General features: G+C 40.9%; 1 protein-coding gene across 1 annotated transcript; it reads left to right on the forward strand.

Annotated features, from left to right (window-relative positions):
- The first annotated feature begins 14,525 nt into the window (after positions 1-14,525).
- On the forward strand, positions 14,526-22,437 carry LOC139287161 (neuronal acetylcholine receptor subunit beta-4-like). Its single transcript, XM_070908158.1, is given in 7 exon segments — positions 14,526-14,583; positions 14,586-14,657; positions 17,845-17,990; positions 19,525-19,569; positions 19,811-19,920; positions 20,327-21,380; positions 22,273-22,437. Coding segments are annotated over 7 exon segments (1,650 nt in total).
- Positions 22,438-25,703: the final 3,266 nt, after the last annotated feature.

Below are 25,703 nucleotides of genomic sequence, written 5' to 3' on the forward strand. Positions count from 1 at the left end.
AACCAACCGATCCTCCTTGCTCTTTCTGTTAAAAAGCTGTACTTCGTAGAAGAGTGTATTGTGACAGTGAGTTCAGCTCGAAAACTGTCTTTATCAAGAGTTGGTTAGGAGAAGTGTTAAAAAAAACAGCTGCATCTAAGCCAATGTCTTTTAGGGATTTGGAGGTGTTTAGATGTTTAGCTTTGGATACCTGAAGCCATTCCTCAACCGGCCGACTGCTGATTCACCACATACAGCAGGGCCGTTTGTCAGAGCAGACTGCACCATTCGCACCAAGGAGGAGCGATATTCAATTTTCTTCTGGAGAACAGTGAGTATACGAGCAGCGACGGAGAGGGCAGTTCACATCCAGCACACAGAGCCTTTATAGTGAGTGTAGCATATGTTCCTGCAACACCCACACAACTAACAGAGATGGTGGCTCAGAATCTTTACCTCTCACACCCAGTGCTGGAGAGTAGCCACCAAAAGCTACATTAAACTATATGATACATCAGTAAAGCCTTTCTTAAAATTATCTCTCCTGTTGGCTTTTACATGTTTATGCTGCAAGGATTGATGACATACGTTAGTCCAATATACCATAATGTGGGAGCTGTCTTTGAGACCAAAAGATTAAGGGATCTACATTTGACCTGCTGACAGATGTTCTTCAGTCTGTGCATGGTCCGATGAATGTGAATCATTCTGATTGCTTTATTTTGTGAGGGCAGCAAGCATTTTTCACCTCAGGAAAATGTAAAAAGAGTCACATTTCTGTGTGGTGGAGCGATGAAACCCTTCTATGTTCTTACCTGTCTCTTTGAAAATTTCTAAACAGTCAATCCAAAAGCTGGAATTGCTGCAGTGGCAGTAAAGAAGAAACAAACAATATTGCAAACCCAATTCATCAATGTATAAGATGAAATACTGACATTAACTTGACCAGTATGGAGCAAAGTCCAACAGCATCAGCTGCAGTCTTCTCAGTCTACACTCTTTATAGCAGGAGTGCACCTGTGCACACCCCTGCAGGCTTCTTTCCAATAGCTAATGGGAGGTGTCCTCCTGATATTGACAAGAATCTTGGGAAATTATCCCCCAGAGGACCATGATAGGTTTTCACTGAGGTATTCTCAAGACCATATGAGAACACTGCATCCTGAACACTGGCTAGAAAATGAACTGAAATGCTGATATGATGAGACAGCAGGCAATGTGGAATAACGTACAAGCTCAACAAAAGAAATCATTTTGGGGCCAAAATGTTTAAATCTCTTTAAATCCGCTGAGAAAATCTACTCAGGGGAAAAAAGACCTGTTTAGTATTTCTTTCAAGAAAGAAAGAAGAAAAAAGGCAAATTAAAAGATTAGGTGTATTGTAGAGTAGGTATACAGTGTATTATACCAATCGGTTTCATACACTTTTTACACCAGTGTCTTCCAAAACACAATTACATTAAAAAGGCACTTATCAATTCCATGGGCCTTAGTCGACTTAAGTGTTTCTCCAATGAGCCCACAGAGGGCCATTACTCTCAAATAGTACAGAATAAAGAGTAAATGTCACCTTGAACTGCAGTGGTATCACCAGAAGTGTCTCAGCAGTCCCTTCACTTCACTAGTAAAAAGTTATAGCTACAGATGGAGTCAGGTTTGAAGGAGAAGTGTACAGGTATGACACTTTGTATTCAAAAGCATATTATATGAAACAGCAGCAAAAGAACAATGAGAGAAACAGCATCTACGACACTATCAACTTCAATAATGTTAACACTTCTCATCAATGATGCTGTGAGATCAGGACAGTGTGGTGTCCACATCTCGCTCTTTCTATAATAAAATGCCAAGCAAGAATCTAGATTAAAGCCATTCTACACATCGATATATAGAGTAACAGTGTGGGAAGAGGCAGGGTAAATAAGAACTATATTGTGAACCGCAATATCAAAGCATGAAATGACACAAAGAAAAAGAGTCTGCAGTCCTAATATTTTGTAAAGTCATGCATTTTTCATAGGTTTTACAGTGTAATGGATAAATGGACTGTTTTGTGCCAATCTAATTGGATAAGGGTTATCTGTGGGGCATCGCTGTTCAGTGGGATCTGTTGTTCCTCATGTAGGTCTAACCACGTAAACTGCCGCCTAATCACATTCAAGCCGAAGTCTATTTGCTTTGTGGGGCGCTGCTGCTCTGACAAGAGGCAAAATGGGGCTGGTGGAAGGGGTCTCGTAAATGAGTGCACCATTGCCAATCTATCCGTCCTAATGCTAACACAGTTTACAGGGCCAGTGAGAGACCCTGACAGGCTGACAATGGGGGAAGGAGGTCCAGCTTAAATCAATTAGCTAAGAGGACAAATATCATCTAAATCATACCCTGCCTGGCCCTGGGCAACGGGCCTGAAATGGAAGGCACATGCAAGCAGAGAGCAGCACTTACTCAGTCCCTGCCAGAGTTATGATAGAGGTGCTGACAGTTAAGCACACGCTTACTGTATCAACTAGCTCAGGACTAAGCAGGCACCAAAAGTCGAATCAAACTTTGAATAAATAATTTGGCCCATCAATGAAGACACTGTTGATTTCTGCTGCATTAGAGTGAGTCTACAGTATGTCCACTAAACCTTTTGACTTTGTGAAACTAAGCCAGACGTTTATAGTTGTCATCAGGATCATGTTTAAGTATCTCAGTAGAATTGCAACGGTTGTCTTCTGACAATTTTTTTAACTTTCCAAAACAGATAATCCGACAATCCTGCCCACTTTAAGTCCAGTATGCAGGTTTGAAGGTCTCTCTCAAGCTCTCTTTTCATCCTTCACACAACTATTTTTTGTCACTTCTCTTGTGTACAACCAAATGCAGAGCCTTGAATTCCTTTAAGGACATTTTGTAAAACGTATTTTGTCCAAATCGAACTAAGGCCTTTATGGGCTAAACATCTCACCTTGGGTATGCGGCTATTATTGAGGCAACATTATTTGCAAATTTGTGTTGAGAGTCGTGAAACTGTATCTCAAACTGTATATGTGATTTGTGAATATGTGCTCCACCACCCCAACCTCCTCCTTACTGTATGTGCTGCACTCTTGGTATCATTTACTACTGTAAATAGGATCTCATGTCATGTGTCATGTTAAGTGGGGATTAGTTCTCCAAGCAGAATCTCCGTTAGTGCTTGAAAACTCCCTCAAAGATATTTTTCCAACAAAATCTGCTTAACAATTTGCTAGAAATTGTTAGTTTTGTGACTCAGCCCAACAAATCCTGTGAGACAGGCTGCTTGATCATTTCACTTTCTTTCACAGGCGAATCGTGACTGAGGAGCGAGACAATCTGGAAAGTTTTGAAGACTGTCTTCCACCTGTCTAACTGTCTGCCCGTCTTTTCCTGTGAGTATGGGCGGGACATCATACAATGAGAAAAGATGGGGACATATGGTGGCTGTGCTGAGAAGCTGTATGTGGCAGATAACATTTTCCACCAATGATTCTGATCACAGTGGAGAGTTCAAGAAGGAGAGGGTCTCAAGGGGAGCAACATACCATCTGGAATCCTGCTAGCTGTGACACATCCAATTTACCTCTACCTGTGGACCAGTCAGTAACCTCTCTGTAGTGCTCACCAGGCCAGCAGCCACAGAGATTAGATGTAGTCAGACCTGACAAGACACACTTTTCAGATCAAAAGTCTACAGTGGAGCTGAGCAGATTTAAGATTTTCAGAATAAAACAGCAAGCCATTTTTATCTGCTTCTGCATAGCAGAATGAATTAATGTATTCACAAAACCCCAATGTCTTGAGGCACATTTAGTACATTAGTCTACTGTATGCAAAGATTGAAAACAGTGTTTGTTAAGGTTCTTATTAGCCTGAGGTTGTCAAACTTTTGATGTCTAACTTTGGATGTCCTCTACATCAGCGTCCATGCTGCAAGTGAACAGGAGCTTAATTCATTTTAAGATTAGCAGTCCAGACTAAATTATGCAATGCTAGGATTACAACATACATATAATCAAGCCAAGGACATTGCCCTAACCTCGCTCTCTGGTCTAATGCCAAGGAAAGGCTTTTTCATTCATACCGTCACGTAACTTGATCGTTAAACTGGGGATGAAAAGTCATAAGTCACATTTTATAGCAGCTAAGATTTCTATCGAATAAATCATTAAGCGATGAACAAATGTCTTCATATTAAACAAACAAAAGGAAACGAAGGCAATAAAATGCCACATTGTTGAAATAAATCACCCTTGAATTACATTAGATGTCTGAAAATGTCTAATTAACACTCAAGGACATAAGATGTGCAATTTATTTTCTCGTGACTTCTAGCCAACATCAGCATTGTAATCTGAACAGTCCACTTGTGGTGAATGTATCCCTCACTTTTGTTATCTCTACAGTGTGTCGATATAATGGTAGCACAACACTGCTGTATCCACCATTGCTTTGAATATTGCAGTGCTGGGTGGATGACTGGACTGGGTATGCAACAATATTTACTTGTTACTGACTGCCCAAGCAGCGTATGCATCTTTTGTCTTTTGAGACAACCTGTAGTTCAATTTTGCTCTGTGCATCCCGTCTCATTTTTGACAAAAATGATATCACCCCATAATTCAAGATCACAGTATCTGGTGCGATATGCAAGACAGACACAGGATGGAAAGCACCTATATGGGTACACTTTAGAGTCCCTCCACCAGTAACAAGCTATCCCATTCGGCCTGATAGTATTTGCTTTCAGCTAATTGATGGATGGTCGGATTTCCATGTGGGAAATGCAGATTTGGGTCCAATCTGTTTCACTTATTTTGGAGCAACTACCAGCCATGCTGCCTGTGGTTAGTTGATTATCTCTGCCCTGCATCGTTAACAGCCAGTCCAGACAGACACACAGCAATCAGTCAGCTTGGCCATCTGAACCCAGCCCCCCAGGATGAGCTCTCTGCGATGATGAGGGCCTCTGTGGTCTCTTGGGTACCATGGATGACAGGGAGGCTTCATCCTCTCCATCCCTCTCCCCAGAGAGTTGATTTGATGGTAACACAGACACTGAATTGAATCACACAGACATAATCCCTGCCAAATGTACAGACATCATTAACCCAAGATACTGTAGCCACTGAGCAATGGCTAAAAGGATATAGTTGCATCATAAAAGCTCCAGTCACATACAGGTTGGTAACATCAATCACACATCTGTTCATTCTATAATAAAGTTTCCAGGCACTCCTAATGACTTCCACTCTCTGTTTTAGTGACTGTAATGGCGGTCACACCAATGAACTCACATGAAATTCAAACATGAAAATATAATTTGTAATAGCAACCTAAACTATTTCTTCAAAACTAGTTCACCTTTCTACCAGTTAGATTCAAATCATATTTGCTATTTTCCAACTATGTCGAGCTAATGGATAATGAGTTTCCCACCTCATCCAACAGTGGACTAGATGTTGTGCTCCCAAAGATGCCTCCTCCCACTGGGACCACCCTCACAGTGGTGTACTACCCATCTCACACTCTTGGTTAAGGTCATTTCCATGTCCAGCGTTAATAGACATTGATTCCACCTGCACACACAGCTCTGACCCTACTATGAGCCCCAGGAGAGGAGTTCGGCTTCCATAGTCCAATAAAACCAGAGTTGCGCTGTCAGTCCTACTCCATCATAATCATGTCCAGCTGGGACCAATGTCTCCAGTTCTTCCTGTTTTACACAAATTACTTTCAGATGATTGAATGTAGCATTAGGATTCTTCATGCTGCAATTTCAATGACAGACAAATTTTATTTCCAAAATGATCAGAGTGGACAACATGACTGTGTGCAAAACATTACTGGAATGTGCTTAAAGACTAACATCTTCCATGTTGGAATTGTATGTACCTTTGGAGAACTGGGTATTGCATTTGTTATGATAAAACTAAATGCCAAAATGAATGACTTCCAATTCATGTTATAATATTGTAAGAAGTTTATCATGTTAGTGGGGATTTGGATTCTTTACTGTTCAAGGATATTGGTAACAGGTTATATTTACGGTTATAATCATTAGTTAGTCATAAACTACCTCTACAGTTTGGGGTAAAGGTTTACCTTTTGTGTGTATTGCATTTTGTTCCCTGCGTGGCTACTACAGGCAAAGACTAAAACAGACTGTAAAGTGAACTGACTTCTTTAACATTTCACCACATTGTCTTGCATGAGGAATATATCACAAATATTTTTAAGATGTGTAAATTATGTAACAGATTTGGCCTTATTTTATAACCATGACAGCATTCTCTCTCAAGGTGTCAGACATTTTCTCTTTCCATGATTTGTTCTTTAACTCACAATGTCTGAGGACATTGACGGTGAGGATTTTAAATCATCAATTTTATGAGGCAGTCACAGTCCCTCAGACTGCTGAGGTAATGCAGTGATGACTTGGGTTCTTTAGCAGCACCATCTATCTATTTACCTACCAACCTACCTACTTTTTAACTTTGTCTTTTACTGGCTGCTCGCTTTGTCTGTGTCTCTCCCAGCATCCATTTTGTTACCAATGTCTAACTCCAATGTGGCCAAAGAGGCGGAAAGAAAAGATTTACAGATAGACACAGTTTGCATGGCTTTGCTTCGATCGGGCTCTTGTCTAGGAGCTCTTAGACACACCTTTCTAAGCACATTAAGATCTCATCTAGGGCAGAGAGAATTGATTCCAGTCAGCTGTGACTGTGGGGATGCATGTCAGTAAAGTAAAGAGCGTATGTAAGAGACCTCACAGTGACAAATGGGATCCATTTTGTGGACCATTGAGGTCTTTCGTCATTTAAATTACACACTTGCTGAAAAACGTGTGCAGCCAGACAAAAATACACCTGCACATACACAAACCTGTGCATGTGCACTACACGTACACATGTATGTGTACACGCTCTCCTACACATACACTGACTTTTGGGTGTACAGTGAGAGCTTTCCATTTTTTTTATTTATTCTGTCTCCAGATCACCATTTAAAAAGCTTGAATTTCTTTCAATATAACAACCAGCAAAGTATGACACCTCTGTATTCCAGTTCCTGGTCTGTCAGCTGCTCCGTTTCTTATCTGTGACATACAATTTGGTAAACCAGCCTTTCAACTTTCAGTCCACTTCAGCGAAGGCTTTGATGGCTAAAACGACCTGACAAGCTCCTTGACTGTGGACATTAGGAGAAGGCCACCTCTATATCAGACTTATGGGAGGGAAGAGGAGATCAGGGATGGCCCAGAACAATCAGTCCCTTCAGGATTTGTGGGGCTGCGCCTCAAGACAGGTGTGGTTTAATACCAAGTCCTGAGCTGTAAAAAAAAATGGAGGGTCACATTAAGTCCTGCTCTATCTGCGGGTGTCACATAAGACCATTTATCTTCCTTACGCTTGCTGATATGATATACTGGACACCACACTCTGGAGCAGTCTCACCTTCCTGTCTATCACTGAGAAGCTGAATACATTAATGAACAGGCTAATCTGTCTTCTCCAGAGACTGACCGCTCAGTCTGACGCAACAGACTGCTGACATAAAAGCTGTCACTGTCTGACTATTGCATTTTGCGTTCTCTCCCTTCAAATTTCTGTTCCTGTTTTGGGGTTTTTTTGGAGAAAAAAGGCCTGCCATGAGGCATTCCTCCTCAATAATACTTTTCATCCCCCAGAAATATTACAAATGCAGTGCATATGCAACGTATGCATGTGTAGCAGAGATTCAGCTGACGCCTCCCAATATCAGTCCTTCTTGAAGTCCCACCACACTGCCTTTTAAATAAATGCCTATGAAAATGGTTTGCTTGCAGAAATATGAATCAATGAACAATAAGTAATTATTTTTGTGGTCAGTATATAATGCACTTTTGTGCCACTGATGAGCAGTTCCAGTGACAGGCCTCAAACAATCAGAGCTCCCAGTGATATCAGCATAGTAGAGATGTCAGTATATTTATATAGTAAATACAACTATATTTACATTTGGTAACCTGCACCGCTTGCTCACGTCTGACCAGTAGTGTAGTGGTGTGAAGTATTCAGATCCTTTACTTACAAGTAAAAGAAGCCATACCACAATGTAAAAAACTCCATTACAAGAAAAAGTCCTGCGATTTTTTTTTACATTACATAAATAGAAGTACAAAATTATTAGTAAAAGTAAAAGTAACACATGCAGAAAACTGCACTATTGGACTGTTAATACTGATTCATTAATGTGTAACTGGTATTGTACTCTTGTGGAGCTAATTGTAATTACTCGTTAAAATATGTATATGTTAATTAATCTTAATCTGCAAAGTAACTAGTAATTACAGCTGTCAAAAATGTAGTGCCTTGTAGAACCTTTAAATGGAAATCCTCAGGTTGAGTACAAATACTGTACCTCAAAATTGTAGTTTTGCTTAAAGAACAGTACTATGAATGGCCCTGTGAATGTTATGTTAAACCTCATGTGCTTGAGTGAAGCAATGTTCATAAAAAAATGATAGAAAGGTATCAACACACACATTATTTTTATTTATGCATACACACAAAGACAAACAATCTCAGTTGTATCCATAGATTATCATCACAACACTAGAACATATTGCATGAACCAATGAGATGGGTTGATCCCCCTGCAGGCAGTGGACGGTGAGTGATCGATATCTTCACACGAGGCTGCGACTCTCTGGTACAGGAGCCAAGCACTCCAGGTAATGAACTGCCTGCTTGATATACTGTATATCCCTCACAGGGTGGGACTGCTGTGGTGCAACATGGTACTGCAACAGCAGCAATTCTTTGATTAGCCATCTCTCTTCCATCACGCGTCCCTGGCACACACTGACTGTCGATGTGTCCACATGTTCGATGTTAAACTGTCTTGTGGCTGCTGCAGGATGCTCACAGAGTTCATACCACCCTTCACACAGCAGAGACAGAAGTCAAACAACTCTTCAGAGTGTAGCATCATTTCATATCTGATTTGTTTCCAGGTATATTTCACTTTTTCAGCTGTGCTGCTCGGTTTTGTTTGTTGAGGTTTAGCCTTGGTGTGAGATGTTTTACAAAAGCACTTTTTAACTGGGTTATGTTATTTTGGATCAGCAAATACAAAAATGAATTAAAAAAAAAGAGAATGAGGCTTTGTATGTGGAGCCAAACTGAGAGTTTAGGGGGTTTTGGTCTCTCTTTTCAAAATGCCAATGCAGACGATTTGTAACCACACCAGGCTAGTGGTAATTAAACGGTCTAAATCATCAATGGATGCAAAATGAGCAGTTAAATACTGTTAGCAGCTTTTTATTACTTAACTCCATTCAACTTTACTAAAATGTAAAGCACTCAGAGGTCACCAATCTGCCAGATATGTTTGGATCCTCAGAGCTGTTTCCTGTTTTTATTGTGTCCACTGAGAATCCAGACAGGCCTCCCACTGCAGTGAACTTGATTAAGATGATTTAGGGACGTGAGCAAAAGGCAGTTTAGGCTGGTTACAGCAACAACAAAACAACACGGCCTCTGCAGACATGCAAGCACTCAATTTCAGACCTACAACATATGCTTTAGATGATATACTGTGACCCTTGATATTATTATTGGCTGCATGCCATGTTGCTGAACTTAACACAGTGCTGGATTTTATTCTATTGTTTCACTTATTGTGTGTAAGTGGCTCTGGATAAGAGTGTCAGAAAAAACATTTTCAAACTGGGGACTTTTTTCTTGCCATAATCATGATTGACATTTCTTGCACACATTGTGTAACTATATACAGGGAGATCCACCAATTAGTTAAGTTAATACAGAGCATAAAATATATTCATTGAGATTATTTGACCCTGGTATGTTATGCTTTACACAAGTGATCTTATTTTTCATGGTTCTATCCTTTTATGTTTAGCAGCTGCTATGAGACCCCTTCCAAACATTTAAGACATTTAAAAATACTCAGTTTGGAATAATGATTTGTGTCTTTTTCCACAAAAAAGTGCAATTACCTCGTTAAATATATTGCTTAAAATTACACCTACTCCTCCCCCCTCATTTACAAATCCACAATCTATCAATATGCAAATCGTTTATGTTTCAAATGTCTCCTACTTCACTGAATTTGTCCATTGTCAGTGTATCATCTCAAACTGTCACATCTCAAACTTAAAGAGATCATAGAGCACCCCCCCCCCCCCCCCCCAGCAGATGAATGTAAAAACAGCCCTCTAGCTCTAAACTCTGCACATACATCATTCTGCACATGAACCTCAAACATCCCAGTGAAATAACAAAAAGAAAAACAAATTTTTTGAGTGGAGGGGGGCTTTATAGATTCCATTGTGTGTATCTTTCATGAACTTTTCTTTGTTGTATACTTTATGCACATATGATAGGTTAAAGAAGTTTTTAACAAGCCTAAATTACATGATATATTAGGTAATTTTTTAATGTTTTAACAAGGCTACAAGTCTACAGCATTGCTAGTGGCTCCGTGAGGCTGTACATAGGCAAAGCGGTTCTTTGTGCTAAATGCTAACATCACAGTGACAATGCTAACGTGGTTTCGGAGGTATTTGGTCATAAAACAAATTGTTGGACAAATTAAAGTCATGATCTGATGTTGCTGCTAGATGAAAAGTCAAAATCTTCAAAATGATTACAATTCATCGTGACGGGTACATGAATGTCTGCACCAAATTTAATGGCAACCCATCCAGTTGTTGAGATATTTCAGTGTGGACCAAAGCCACGCCATTGGGATGGTTAAAAGACAGAAAATGGCTTATATATGTTTATATTAAAGGCATTAAAGTGCTATGGTAGTGGACTGAGTGGCGACAAAGCTTTGCTTTTTGTGACTGGGCTTTTATTTAGTGGCACTTAAACCTTTAAAATGTTGCACCTCCCTGATGAGAAAGGAAAGCTTGCACTTCATGATTCAGAAGCTCCAGAGAGAATTTGTCCCCAGGCCCTCGTTACTGGGGTTAGTAAAAGGGAACCGCCAAAATCTCACCTGATTCTCTCAAATATAGTGTGCCTGCTTACCATAAAATGCAACGCGTGTGAATATATACAACCATTAAGAAGATATTATCAGGGAGGGGAGCAGCTTAGGCAATTGAAACATAAAAATCAGTTTGCAGCATCACATCAAACAAATGACCAAAAGTACATTATTTAACCTTTATTTATCCTGGGATGTTTGACGAGCTGATCTTATCAAATTTCTTGTTTGACATTTGCACGCATTCACTCCTGGGAGCTGCTTAATGTAACTTGCATACTGAGCAGTTGTAATAACCCCCTCAAATTCCGTTCACTCTTTCTGAATCAACAAGTCTCTCTCTTTGTCAAGAAGTTAAGAAAAACAAAACCAGAACGGTGCCAAAGACCTGTAACATGCCGTCTGCACGCCCCCTTTTTGGAGTTAATGAAGTATTTATACATCTATCCATTGAGATATTAGGGATTTGATCCTATTAGTGATGGGATCCTTGGATTTAATCCAAGATCCAAACAACCTTCCTACTCTCAAATCAGAAATTATATTGTAGATATTGAGTATTTCACAGAATGTGTCCCTGTACATTGTCATCACTGTTTAATAGGATGAAGTAGGCGGCCATTTACGAAATGAACTGGCACGTTGTTCATTTCTGAGCAGTCAAGTTTCACCACTCATGACTGTACTGCAGTTCATTGCATATTCAAAGTACACTGTTGAGGCCGGTGCTTATGGGATCAAAGTTCAAATCTGAGTGTATTTCAAGCAGTTTTGCACATTCGTCACAGTTAGGTTTGTAATAATGAAAAGAGTGTGATAGAAAATATGATTCACAAGTATGACTCACATAAAACACAAAGGTGTAGGGTATCACTCGGGGTTTCAAAGACAATGTCTTCACTACTTTTCTCTGATTTCATTATGAAAAAAAGAAACTGGAGGAAATATTAGTTTTACTGAGGTGTCAGGCCATAGCAGAGCAATCTTATCATCACAATTTACAATTAGCTGCAAATATTTATAGATTCCTTAAAGGACCATACCAGTGTTTTTGCATGTTTTATTACAATAGTTCATTTTACTGTACTTTTTAAAAACATGCTGATTTAGATTCTTATTAAATATATTCTGAACCCTATTTCCTACTAATTATTATATATATTATACTGTATTAGCTATTTTTATGACAGCACTCAGTGCCAGTGCAGGAAGTGATGTTCATATAATGCAGTTAGAAATAAGGTCAGAGAGGTCAGGGTTATGATGACTGTATTAGCATCTTAACTACTACCTTAACTACTATATACCTTAAAGACCCCCTCCACTCATAAATGTGTTTTACTTTTTGTGACTTCACTTGGATGTTTGAGCTTCACTGTGCAGAATGACGGATGCGCAGAGTCAGAGGACTGTTGTCATATTTTTCGACTGAAGCAGGAGAGTTTCTCAGAGACAGTGCTCACCTGTGAGCTAAATCTGAGTTTAAGGCGTTTGCTTACAAGCAGGATTTTCAAAACTAGTTTGGAAACCAATCAGGGTCCAACATGCGAATGTGATGTCCTGTGGAAACTTGAAACCTCCAGTGCACAAACACTGAGAATGGACTCACACAAATCATTAGTCCATATTTTTATATCATGTCATGTCATGTTAGGCATGTTTGGAGGGGATCTTTAACCATACTTTGGATACTACGCTCAGATAATAAAGCGATTTCTGATGATGACAAAGAACATTTTGTAGATGATATGTTGAAGGAAAAAGCTATCAAGCTGCCATTCTGTTTCCACCAAAACATATTTTGCTGATGCAAAATACTGAAGTTGCATATGAATTTAATTTCCAAACAGCCTTTGCTATTCATTAATTTCCCTACAGTAGGAAAATAAACTTGCGGACACTTGAAACTTAAGTCATGTACGTCATGTCTGCTTTTACTTTTCTCAAAGTCATGCTGTCATTGAGATGCAATTCAGTTACAACACAAGTCTGCACTGAATAACGCTCAATTGCATAACTTGGAAATAAAGCAGACACAATGTTCACTGTGATGCATCCTTTAACTCAAACAAGTTTCAAGTCTCTGCAAGTGGATATGCAGTGATATCATACAGGGATGAAAACCAGCCACTGATTGTAAGGTAGGAAAAACCCACTTAGGAATCTGGAACACTGTCATATGCTTTGGGAAATGATCTGCAGTAATTAAAATATATATCTTTTGTAGTAGATAGACCAAAAAAGCAAAAGCACCAGTAAGCACCAGTCTTCTCTATAGAATTAATTTTTGAGTGGGATCTGGATTTTAAAAATACAGTGTTGCTTTGAACGTGTGATGATTATGAAAACGTTTGTCCAGGGTATAAACTACATGTTTGACACATGTCAAACAAACAAACAAATTGTGCAGTTCATGGCCCTGTCCCCTTCGACCTGATAGAATAACATGTGAGGGTCAAAACCTAATCAGTCCCCATTGATCTGCTCTCAATAATCCAGAATAGAAGTCAAATTTATAACACTGGATGAGTCCTTGGGGCTGCTCTTCATGCCTGATACAGTTCCTTTACTGGCCATTATAATGAGGCTTTAAGCAGCATGGCGATTGTAAATTTGCTACGCTAAGATTGCTCTGCTCCTGGTCTGACTGGACCTCACCTCACTAAATCTCACATCCAGGACCAGAGAATAATTTATCGTCCTCTCCTGAGCGCACTCGCCACAGCAGAGTCAGCAAATGATCGCAAGAGTCACCAGGATCGTCGAGTAATGTTTGTTGGTGGGAAGAGAATGAGGCCCAGATGTGTATATCAACATCTGTACTGAGATGTCTTATTGAGGATGCTGTTTGACAAAAGCTGTGTGAACAGGAGCCTTAATGCTGACATGTGAAGTACATGAAATAGCATAAAACGTCTTTTAAATCTGTAGAAAATCCTTAGATATGATCTTTTAAGAATAATTTATTGGAGGGTATAAAGGTATACATGTTGTAATTATGAGTATTGCGTGTCTTTTCTGTGATGGAAGATGATGAATCCATACATATCCATATACAATCATTTATTAGGGTGTGGGGGCAACATAGGTCAGATGAATAAATATGGGTCATACTCAGTGCGCTGACTGCGTAGTATTACTTCCACTTAACATTCAGGCGTATCTTTACCAAATACAAGAGCAAAACTATAAGTAACCCCCCTTTTACCTTTCAATTTGCAAAATACAGCGAATAACGTGTTCAGTGGTAGGCTACATACAGCATAGCTGGTGTAAACTTGCAGTAGCTGATCGCAGACCGGGTACAGGACCTGCAGGGTTTGCTGGGGACGTACCAGGTCAGGCTGCTGCGCGTCGCTGGAGCGTAAAGACCCTTTTGCCCAGAGAAGAGGAGATACGGTGAATTTTACGGGGACGGGTTGTTGGAAAGTAACCCCAAGAAGAATCAATAGATCTCGCTCTTCGGTAAAGGATCTTCCTTTTCAGGCATCAGCACAGTGCTGGTTAAGGGTCCAAACCGTGAGCGCGTAGAGTCCGGCATGTCCGAGAGGAGGAGCGCTGAACACCGCAGCTTGGAGGCTTCATCCCTGACTACTCCCACGGATCAGATGGTGCCGAAAAAATGACTCGGGCTCTCTCCATCCTCGCTTACGTCCTCGCTGTGATTTACTGTAAGTGTGTCTTTCTTTACGTTCTGTGACAAAACCTAGGCTACTGTTTTCTGAGTCTGAGTGTCAGCTCCAAATTTATTTTATTTATAAATATTATTTAAGTGTCTCTCTGCTGAGAAGTGATTGCCTTTCTTTTAGTGTCCCAAAGTCGAATCGCAGCTTTTAAGTGTTCAGTGTAGTGGCTCAGTTGCAGCTTGAACTTTAAAAAAAAAACCCCAAATGTCTTAAATTCATCTGAAATTTCAAAGTACATTGATATTAATTAAAAACACATGCATGAATAGCATAAACATTTTTGCAAGTTCAGCTGATATATGATACTACTGTATTTCAACACAGTATCCCATCAGGGTCAGTCCTGCTATCAAATGTGGCCTGCAGTCACCAAATCAGCAATCAGCACTCATATGAAAGTTCGGGATATCTACAACATACACAACTGAGAAGTGGACACAATATTAGAAACAGCTTCCTAAACCTATAAAATGACATTAACAATTTCAGGAAAACCTAGTGTCACCATCCCACCATCACTATTTCACATGACCAAAGTGGGTTTACTTGGTGAGATCAGTGGGACTCAAAGTTTACACTTTCAGGATGAGTCTATTCAATGGGAGAGAGTTTCGTTGCATTTAAGTGCTCATGTATGTCACAGAGACAAAGCTTTCTACTGCTTCTACTTTGTTCTCCATATAAAAGGGAGGAAGCAAAAGGACAACAAAGAAGATTTGATAATGCCCTAATCTTATTAATTCTGTTTCATATCACTAGGAGAGGGAATACAAAGGAATAGAAGAAGAAAAGAAATCTGTGTTTATACTTACACTCAACCTTTGCCCAGTATTTTGGTTCATTCACACACTTCATTATGCTCTTGGGTCTCCAACTGTATTGCATTTTGGTAGAATAATGTTTTTCAGTGTGCTGTGTGGAGTGACCTTATCAACTCAACGGCTGACTCTAGCATTGTATTAACACGCCTGACCTCACTCTCAATCAACGTAATGCCAACACAACACTTATGAGACGCTGTTCATTTTACACATTAAAACCTACACACACATACACCCGGCAGTGGCAGCTCGCAGCAGGTAATCACAAGTTCGGGTGGCTTGCCGGTGGCCTTCACCTCTGGGGAAGGCAGAGCTTGTTTGACTCTGATCTCCGAGGGCTTCGACAACACACCATCTGTTAAGGAGTGCTGTGGATGTCCGGCTGTGTTGGATGGGACCTCAGCCAAATGACTGACAAAAGGCACAGTCATGGCAGTACGAGCTGACCCGTGGGGCTAGACTGTCGGTATGCCACGCCCTGCAAAGCTCCAGGAGTCTGTGGGGCGATAATGACACGCACAGTTTGATACTCTGCAAGAGGAGAAGCATTGGAGTTGGAAGTCTAACATTGTTCTTAGTTATAGTACACTGCATCGTCACATAGCTTCAGAAAAGGCACATGAGATGAATCTCTGTGGTTCTGCGGCCATGAATACCACTCTGCTGAATACTGACAATGGCAGCGATTCTTCGTCAACGGGCCCATCAGTAAGAGTCTCACCTTATTGGAGTGTTTCCCGTGAGTAAGTCGACTCAGCTACTCCACACCATGTGGGGGCCATTAATAACCAGCTGCATGCAAAGAAAAGGGAAGAGATAGTACTACATGTATTCATTCTGCTCCAGATGAGAAGCACTGATGATCAGTTTCAATCAGGCTTGTCTTCACCCCCGACATGGTCATCATTTATCAGGGATGGAGGGAAGGAGGTGCAATGTAAGTGTTGGTATTCATAGCTTATTCTCATTTGAAAGATATATCCAGGGGATTGGCTGTAGGCAAAAGCAGAACATGCTCTGAAATTATCTGCCCTCCTCCCAAATGTAATTACTTGTTTGGAAATTACTTTGGGGCCTTCATAACATTTCAATATAATTTCCACAACACAGCCATCCCTGGCATTTTTTAATTGACAGCTGCTGTTTCCCTGAAGAAAAAGTTATACATGCAGTTTGTGTGAAGCAGTCTGGCACTTTCAGGAGAACAGATTTAGAGGGAACAGTATTTTGCTAAACAGATGTGTTCACTTCTGTTACACTCTCTTCTTGCAATACTTTATTTTGTTGAAATCAGGCATGGATGTGAGGACAGTGGACGAGAGCAGGTGTTGTGTATATCCCAGACTCAACAGCTAACCTATACCTGTCTCCGTGTAGCTCTGTATCTCTATGAAATGACATAGATATTGAACCAGTATCATACATTGCCAACCTTCATTGCCAAATGGCCGTTAGTGAGTGGGCTGTACCAACATATTTGCTAAGCCACACCCATTCTGAGTGAGCCAATCAAATCTGAAGAATCTGATTTGAATTTCGCACACAATTGTACCCTGTCCACAGAGCACGTTTCACTCAGAAATACATAACAGAAGCTGAAGATGCTGCAACTTCCATTTCACTGTGACTTTAAACTTAATAATAGGCTACCTAATAATACTGTAATACTGTAAAACATCAGCACTGAATGCAATGTGGGCTTTTGCAAAATTGTCCAATGTTGACATTCACTAAACACTACACTAAAATAACCCTTTTATAGCAAACTTAAGCTGACCTTGTTTTTAAGTTGTTATAAAGGAGTCTCAGGTCTGAATCCCCAGAATGGCCAGAAGCATAACAGCAGTTTTTTTTTTTTTTGGACCATAGTGGGAAACCACTGCAGTACACTTAGCCAATGACATCCCACTCAATTTATTCCAGATAGCTCCATCCTCAATTTCAAAAATAGTTCAGTGTGACAGCTGAATGTAGTGGTTGTAAACAACCAACTCAGCAGTTAAGAGACACGCTTATGCAAATAAGTGGAGCCAATCTGTAATTGTTGGTCCTAATGGATTGAAAATCAGTAAGGAAAATACCAGCATGCCAAATGAAAACAAGTAGCATGGGCCTTAACTTCCATGCAAACCATATCTTATCAGTATCTTCCTACAGCAGTCAACCGTATCCATCAACTTGTACAGAGTTACAGCGTGTCCATGGCCTAATGGGTTCATGAGCTTTGTCTGACCATATTGTCTCTCTCCATGGAACACTAGGTCTACTGTTCTCAAGGTTTTGTCTGGTATTTTGGATCTGTATACACTACCTGTACATATAAAATCATCATTATAAAATTGTGCCACCAGGTAGCAGCTGTGCTGACTCAGAGGAGCGTCTCATGAACTGGTTGCTGGGAAAGACTCGCTACAATCCGCTCATCCGCCCGGCTGTCAACAGGACCGAGAGAGTCCCAGTGAAGCTGCAAGTGTCTCTGGCTCAGCTCATCAGTGTGGTAAGGCACCAAATACTCCTACCCACCATTAGGATGTGTGTGTATTCATTAGTATGTGTGTGGGTGTGTGTCTGTGTGTGTGAGGGAGAGAATGTGTGCTTGGGAGACAAAAGAGGAAGACAGAAAGAGAAAGACAAAACAAAAACAAACAAAATTACAAACCTGTGCAGGGGCCGTAGCTCTAAATGGATGGATGAAGTAGAGGATAGATCTGGTCATCTGTGATCTCTGCCTCTGTCATGTCCAGATTGAAACTTCAGCACATTGGATTAAAAGGGGCTATAAAGCTGTTTTAGCCACAGTGATAGAGGCTCTCCTCTGATTTACAGTGGAGGCTCCTCCCAGCTGCAGACTAAGGCAGCAAGGCTCATTCACAGCCCACCCCACAGCACAGTTTATGAGTTTGCATTGTACCCCTTGGAGTAATTGGCATTTGGTATCACTTAATTGTAAGTGTATGTCATGTCAGGGCAGGGGTGATGACAATGCCACCAACAAACATGCTAACAAGCAATCTTAGAAGAGAGGATGGTTTAAATGCAGTTATTTTTTACTTCACTTCAAACTAGATGCCAGAGCAAAGAGGAAGGTTCATCTGAAGTTATTTATTGTTACAACAACTCTGCCCTCAAATCTTGATAACTTTTCTTTGCAATGAAAGTTGCTGTAGGAGAAAGTAGCTGCTTAGACGTTGACACTGTCTAATCGAGGTGGTAATTCATTCTGTGTGTTGTGTAGCCTAGCCTACTTGCAGCAACAGAGACTACCTTCTTCTATTGGCCCTTAGCATCTTCAATGAGTTTCTTATAGTGGAAGCACCTGTATCATCTGCATTATGGAGGCTGAGGTTTAGTTAGTTGAGGCTACAATGTAACAGACCATGAATAAGGGCGTATTGAGTTTCGTCTTTATTTAATATTTAATGGAAATATTTAGTGAAAATGTTCTGCTGTTAGCTACTTCTGTTCACGTCTTACCGTGGTTCCCAGCCTTTGTTGTCTGACGTCCCCACAGCCCCCCCTACTCGAACACACTTAACCCTTGATCAACACCACCCATCATGTTCCAAAATGTTCTTTTGAATGGATTTTAAACTGGATGTTATAACACGATAGGTTATATTCAAAGTTAAACTGACTCAGGTTGGTGGTTGGTAGGTTATTTTCTATTCTATTACTGGTTATTGTAGATACTAAAGAAGCGCACCACAGATTGTACTCCTATTTGGCCATTTATTTTGCTCCTTCACACAATTTGTTTTTCAATCCAGTCATCATTTTTTTCAAATCAGCTACAATCTTTCCACTGCCCCATGGCAACTGCACCCCCTGGGGTACAAGCACCCCTGGAATCACTATGAGAGTGCCCTGAACAATCCATGGCTGAAATCAGCGTTCAAGGTCTAGCTAATATGCAATTATAACATTTGCAAAAACAAAATGTCACAACCACATCATTATTCTTTCTGAGGCAATTGTTTGTGCACGATAACTGTTCTGAGAGTAATTTCCACTTCACTTGTATATATTTCCAGAATGAAAGAGAACAGATCATGACCACGAACGTCTGGCTCACTCAGGTAAATGTGATGAAGCTCAGAGTCATATACTCTCAGTACATCTGTGTCTTATTTAATATCCTTTCCCCTGAACTTGAATTAAACCATATCCATTATTCCTTTGTCAATGTGGAGCAAACTGCTTCTGTAATTGTGCTTCAAATATATTCCACTGATAATGAAGCATGTAATTAGAAATGAGCTGGTCTTGAAAAAGTGTGTGGAAGTCATATATGACAGCCAGCTCTCTCTGTCTCTCCAGCACTGGGTGGATTACAGGTTATCATGGGACCCTGCAAAGTATGAAGGTATCGACAAGTTGCGTATTCCCTCCAGACACATCTGGCTCCCAGATATTGTCCTGTACAACAAGTAAGCACCACTGGAATGTCAGTGTTATGTTATGTTTAAACAGAAGAATTTGTCTATGTTTTCACTATAACGTTCAATCTATATTTTTGGATGGGAAGGGGAAACTCTCTAGACATGAGAAAAAGAAAGAGAGTTTTCTGTTCTCTTCATCATTAAATCTTTCCCAATCGATTGTCTGAAGCCTCTCCAATTTAAATACTGTGACGGTTTTAGTCTGTCCTCTGTGGATTTTGATTTTGATATTGATTTGACTGTCCTTGGCTGTGGGAAAAAAAACGGTACAAATCTTCAGTATGACTTGCTTTCCTCTTATCTTCACTATGATTGCTGGGTTGATAACACAATCCTCAGAGATTGATCCACGGGCTCTTTAAAGTTTTCTTTCACTCTCTTCCTCTTCTCGCAGCGCTGATGGTACCTATGAGGTAACAGTCTTCACCAACGCTATTGTCCTTTTCAATGGCAGCATAAACTGGCTTCCCCCAGCCATCTACAAAAGCGCCTGCAAGATCGAAGTCAAGCATTTTCCCTTCGACCAGCAGAACTGCACCCTCAAGTTCCGCTCTTGGACGTATGACCACACAGAGATCGACCTGATCTTGAAGTCTGAAGTGGCTAGTATGGATGATTTTACTCCAAGCGGCGAGTGGGATATCTTGGCGCTGCCAGGCAGACGGACTGTCAACCCTCTGGATCCCACCTATGTGGACCTCACATATGACTTCATCATCAAGAGGAAGCCCCTTTTCTACACCATAAACCTCATCATCCCCTGTGTTCTGATCACCTCTCTGGCCATTCTGGTCTTCTACTTACCTTCAGACTGTGGGGAGAAGATGACCCTCTGCATCTCCGTCCTCTTGGCTCTCACTGTGTTCTTGCTCTTAATCTCAAAGATTGTTCCTCCCACGTCACTGGATGTGCCCCTGATTGGCAAGTACCTGATGTTCACCATGGTGCTGGTGACCTTCTCTATCATCACCAGTGTGTGCGTGCTCAACGTGCACCATCGCTCTCCCAGCACCCACACCATGCCTTCCTGGGTCAAGATGATATTTCTTGTCAAACTGCCTGCCTTACTCTTCATGAGACGCCCTCACAATAACTCTTCAAGCCAGAGACTTCGCCAACAGCGGTGTCTACGGGCAAGGAGAGCCATTTTGGGTTTGGGTTATCCAGTTACATCCAAAACAGGTATCACTATGTCGTCTTCTGCCTTACTGTCCTCTGACTCTGCCTTCTCCACCCCAGGACACAAAAATGTAGCTCCTCCACTGGGCTACGGCCACTCCATCAGGAAAGGAGACTTGCACTCCCCTGATTACCTTCCCAGTGGTTTCACTTCTAAACAGGATCTCCAGCAGAGAAGCAACTCAGATTGGGCTGCTGATGTCCAGGAGGCGGTGAACGGGGTGCGCTTTGTGGCTGAGCACATGATGGGAGACGATGATGATCAGAGTGTATGTATACGCATTTGTTATTTAATCTAGACAGTGCTATAAAAAATTCCACTTGATGGATCGTTAAAGTAAACAGTATTATCATTATTTTATACAGCATTTTGTCATCAAAGCTATAGCTAATTAGGTGTATTTCACAGAATTTTAGACCCCACTGTCAGTGCCCTCCTCCTCCATCTATCCTGATCCCAATAAACTGGATCAAAGGTGTTTGTATTGATGTGATAACATTTACTGTACAGTCTGTGACCCCTGAGGCGCAGGACAGAATACTGCTAACCTTAAGTAGTGACTGTGTCTGAGCAAATTGAAGGCAGACTTTGTGTAATCAATCGCTTTTTCTGATAAATCAATAAAATGAGGAGGGAACCAGGAATGAGAAATGACTCGTTTCAAAAACTACCAAGGACAGGGTTGAAAATGGGGTGAAAGGGTCAATAGCTATTTCAGTGTAGGTCTCAGCAATATGGAAACGGTCCATACGGGGATATAACACACTTAGTCACCAGCATAAGAATAAGCCTACCTGTACAAAGCAATAATATTAGTAGGAGTGTTTGTAACACAGTATATTACAGAATGCTAGCAAACACAGTAGACTACAAGACATATTTACATGATGTATGTGAGATGAGGTCATGAGGGTTTTACAGTTTGAATCACTCTCACACTTATTCACTCATTCATTCACTCAGTTACACTCTCTGCCCCCGAGTGGCTGCACAGAGGCATGGCAACGTCCACAGACAACACACTGAAGCATGAAGGATTATTTGGTCATCTCAACGCTCTGCAATAGTGCTGATTTATTATAATGCATGCCTGTGTAAAGTTTCTTGTGACAGAAACATGCACATTGACTAATTCAAATTTCATTTCTGGATTTTTGCAGGTGATAGAGGATTGGAAGTATGTGGCTATGGTGGTGGATCGTATGTTCCTGTGGATCTTTGTGATAGTGTGTGTGGTGGGCACTCTGGGCTTATTTCTCCAGCCTCTCTTCCAGACTCAGATTACTCCCAACCAGCATCCCAGCTCAGAAACCCCTCGCATATGATGAGCAACGAAGAAGACAAGTTTACATTTTTTCCAGCAATTAATCTGTCAGGATAAGCATTCTTATAAGCAGATGGCAGGCCAGTCATAGTTGCAATGTCTTTTTTGGCATTCACTTAAAGTCTGTAGTAGCATATTGGTGAAGTCAAAAAGCAACATTGTCTGTGCCAAACCCCACCAATAAGGCACCTGACAGGGTTAAACCAGACAAAAATGTACTTGCAACCACTCATTGTGTACATCAGTGGAACAGACAAGATCTTTGTGCAAGACAGAACATGGATAAAATGTCTCCTAATAATCAAAACCACGTGGTCTACTGCAATACAACTCTCTACAGCGCCCAATATTTTGAGGAAATGGTACATCTGCAAGGGACCTAATGTGGCATCATTACACTGAGGTCATTTCCCGTCATGTCTACTAAGGACAGCTGCAGAGCTGGACTGAATGTAGCTTTCACTGTACTGAAGTATGCTGAACTGTTGCAGAAATATACCCAATGTGACAGAGATATGAGGTCTGCTGTCAGATGTTGTTTGACTCCTTATTTGCGTTTAAGTTATATTACCATGTCATGGAAATGTGATGTGTGCTTAAAGGATGAATAATAAAGATAAATGTGTGTCCTCTTTCAGTTTGATTAAATGTATGAAATCTCCAATAAAGTCTTGAAATTGTCAGGGGTCTTGCCAAAGTGCTCAGTTAATCTATGTTGCAGGTGATAAAGTTTCTCCTCAGAGCCAATACATTCTCTGAAGATGTGCCAATTAGAACATTTCATCACATAGATAGGACAGCTGTTCACTTGAAATGTGAGAAAGTGTGACCAGGCAAAAAAAAAAGAAAAATGTTGATACAACAAAACCATTGGAGATGGAGATGATATTGATTGAGGACCAGTGCTTTTGCCATAGATATAGCCACAGCCCTGACACATATCTTCAAGCAGAAACATCTTTAAGCTTTTAAATCTGTGAAGAAGAAAACAGTGAAAATGTGTTTGTTTCAGACTCTGTGACCTTATTACCTTTTATTGCTCATTTGTGCCTTACACCAGAGTTGATCTCTGTTATGTGCTCATTGGTACAGACTGGCAGGTGCAGGCACACACATAAATGATGCTTTACAAAACGCACATGCTGAACTCAACCTTCACCCACACACACAACAGTTACTGCTCAATAAACAGTGCTGAGTGGGCTCGTTAGAGATTCTGCAGACTGTTGGTTCTTTAGCGAGACCTTCATTTAAAGAGATAGCAATCAGCATCCATGCTAATGGACGGGCCTGCTTTACTTAAATCGCTGTTTACGGTTTTCAAGATCAGTAATGACTTTTTCATTCACCTGTTAGCTCCCTGTCATTAGTGGAGAGAGACAGCGCAGTGCCACAGCACGTCCATCAACAGTCCATCATCTGTTTCAATCCAAACAAAGCGGGAGGAGCTGTCATTCAACACTCAGTGGAAGGTCCCATAAATCACAAGCCGTATGTCAGCAGCCTTTTGTCATTAGTCTCCAATAAGATATACATGCACACATTATGCCTCATAAGCAAGCATTCATATATTTCCAACAAACATCTACTATGATACATACCATACCATATGTGTGACTGTTCAGTCGAAATTACATGTTTCACTCTGAGTCTTTTTAAATCTACTGGATAACCTCTGCAGCATGAGATGTTTGGAAGCTGTTTGGCACTGAAGATGGTGAAGTGTTCAAACAACCTACAATTTAATTCTGTGCTGTCTGGGAGAATGAAAACTCTCTGAAGGTCAAATTAACATTTCCTCTTTTCACTTGCCCCACTTAAAGGAGTTGAGAGTGCAGGGTCAGACACCAAACAGCATCTCTGGTGCTGGTGGGGATTTATTTATTGTTGGAGGGCACTTCAGCAGGGTGGGTGTTTGCAGAAAAGCACTTGGACCTCCCCTTCATCCAGCTGAAGGACAGAGCTGTCAAACCACTGGGCCACCCTTCGGGCCAAAGAAAAGAGAAATGCTACTCTGAACTGACAAGAAAGAAAGAAAAAAGGAAAGCCAGAGACAAAGACAGAGCATTTTCCAAATTAAAAGTGGGTTTCCTGGCAGATATTGACATATTTTTGAAAATAAAAACACAGGATATTATGTAAAAACCAAAATCAATAAAGAATCAATCAATCAATTAAGGAAAATTCTGTTATGTTCTTAAACTGCCACTGAGGGCCACCCAACCCAGTGGCAAACAGTGGCTATTAATCTTGTTTAGATCAACCGAAGGTTATTTGGTGATTTAATATGGACGTCTGCACTGAGAGGGAAAAATGTGTGCGAACACCACCTGGGTCCATGATCACTGTCCATGGGAAATGTTCGCTCTGCACAACCTCTGTGCCAAAATGTCGTCACGCAAGAGATCCAAATGGATTCAAGTTAAAGCACCTGAAAAACTGAACTTAATCACAGTTAAAAACATGATTAAGTACTTCTTCATCACGACTGGGTGTGGTTTCATCAGACTTGATTGACTCTAACCAAACAGCTGATCACCTGTCATCAGATTCTGATTCACATGCTGCTAAATCCTGATTGGTGCATGGACATATGTGACATCACCTTTTTCTAACGGAGCCCCACCCACTTCAGACCAGTGAGAAAACCACAGAGAGAAACAGAAATACAGAAATCTCTCATGTCAAATAACCAAACACTTTGCCGGAAAATAATGTGTTTCATGTACGATCCCATTGCTCATAGTTAGAAGCTGATTGAGAAAATATGTTTTAAGGGTCTTTAAAATGACGGAATATTTTTCTTTCCCTGAAACCCCCCACTTTAGGAATATGTGCTGGAAAAATACTTTTTAAAATGTAATTTCAGTAGGTAGGTGTCATTGCCGTTTTTCCAATTCAAAGACTTAAAGAGGAAACTGTGATGACACAGTGTGTAGACAATTATAACAAAGCAGATACATCCTGTCTGGGGAAATTATAGATAAAATCAATGAAAGGGCTGATTTTGTAGCCTATTGTGATCTTTAAGTGAAGACTTCGCACCACTGACCAAGTTTGGTCCTTGTTTTATCACGCCAGGTCGCCACTTTTTGCAGTGCAGTGTGCCTCCCATCCGTGACAGTGTGTGTCAGTGCGGCTCTACCTCCCTCTCTCTCTGCAGCTGCGGACGCGCTTTCACTCTTCACACTTTCTCCTGCTGTCTGCTCCGCGCAGCGCCGCTGCCACTGACCCGGGATTCATTCCGTGTTCGTCATTTGAAACAGG

This window comes from Enoplosus armatus, chromosome 1 (assembly GCF_043641665.1).
Source record: "Enoplosus armatus isolate fEnoArm2 chromosome 1, fEnoArm2.hap1, whole genome shotgun sequence".
Lineage (NCBI taxonomy): Eukaryota > Metazoa > Chordata > Actinopteri > Centrarchiformes > Enoplosidae > Enoplosus > Enoplosus armatus.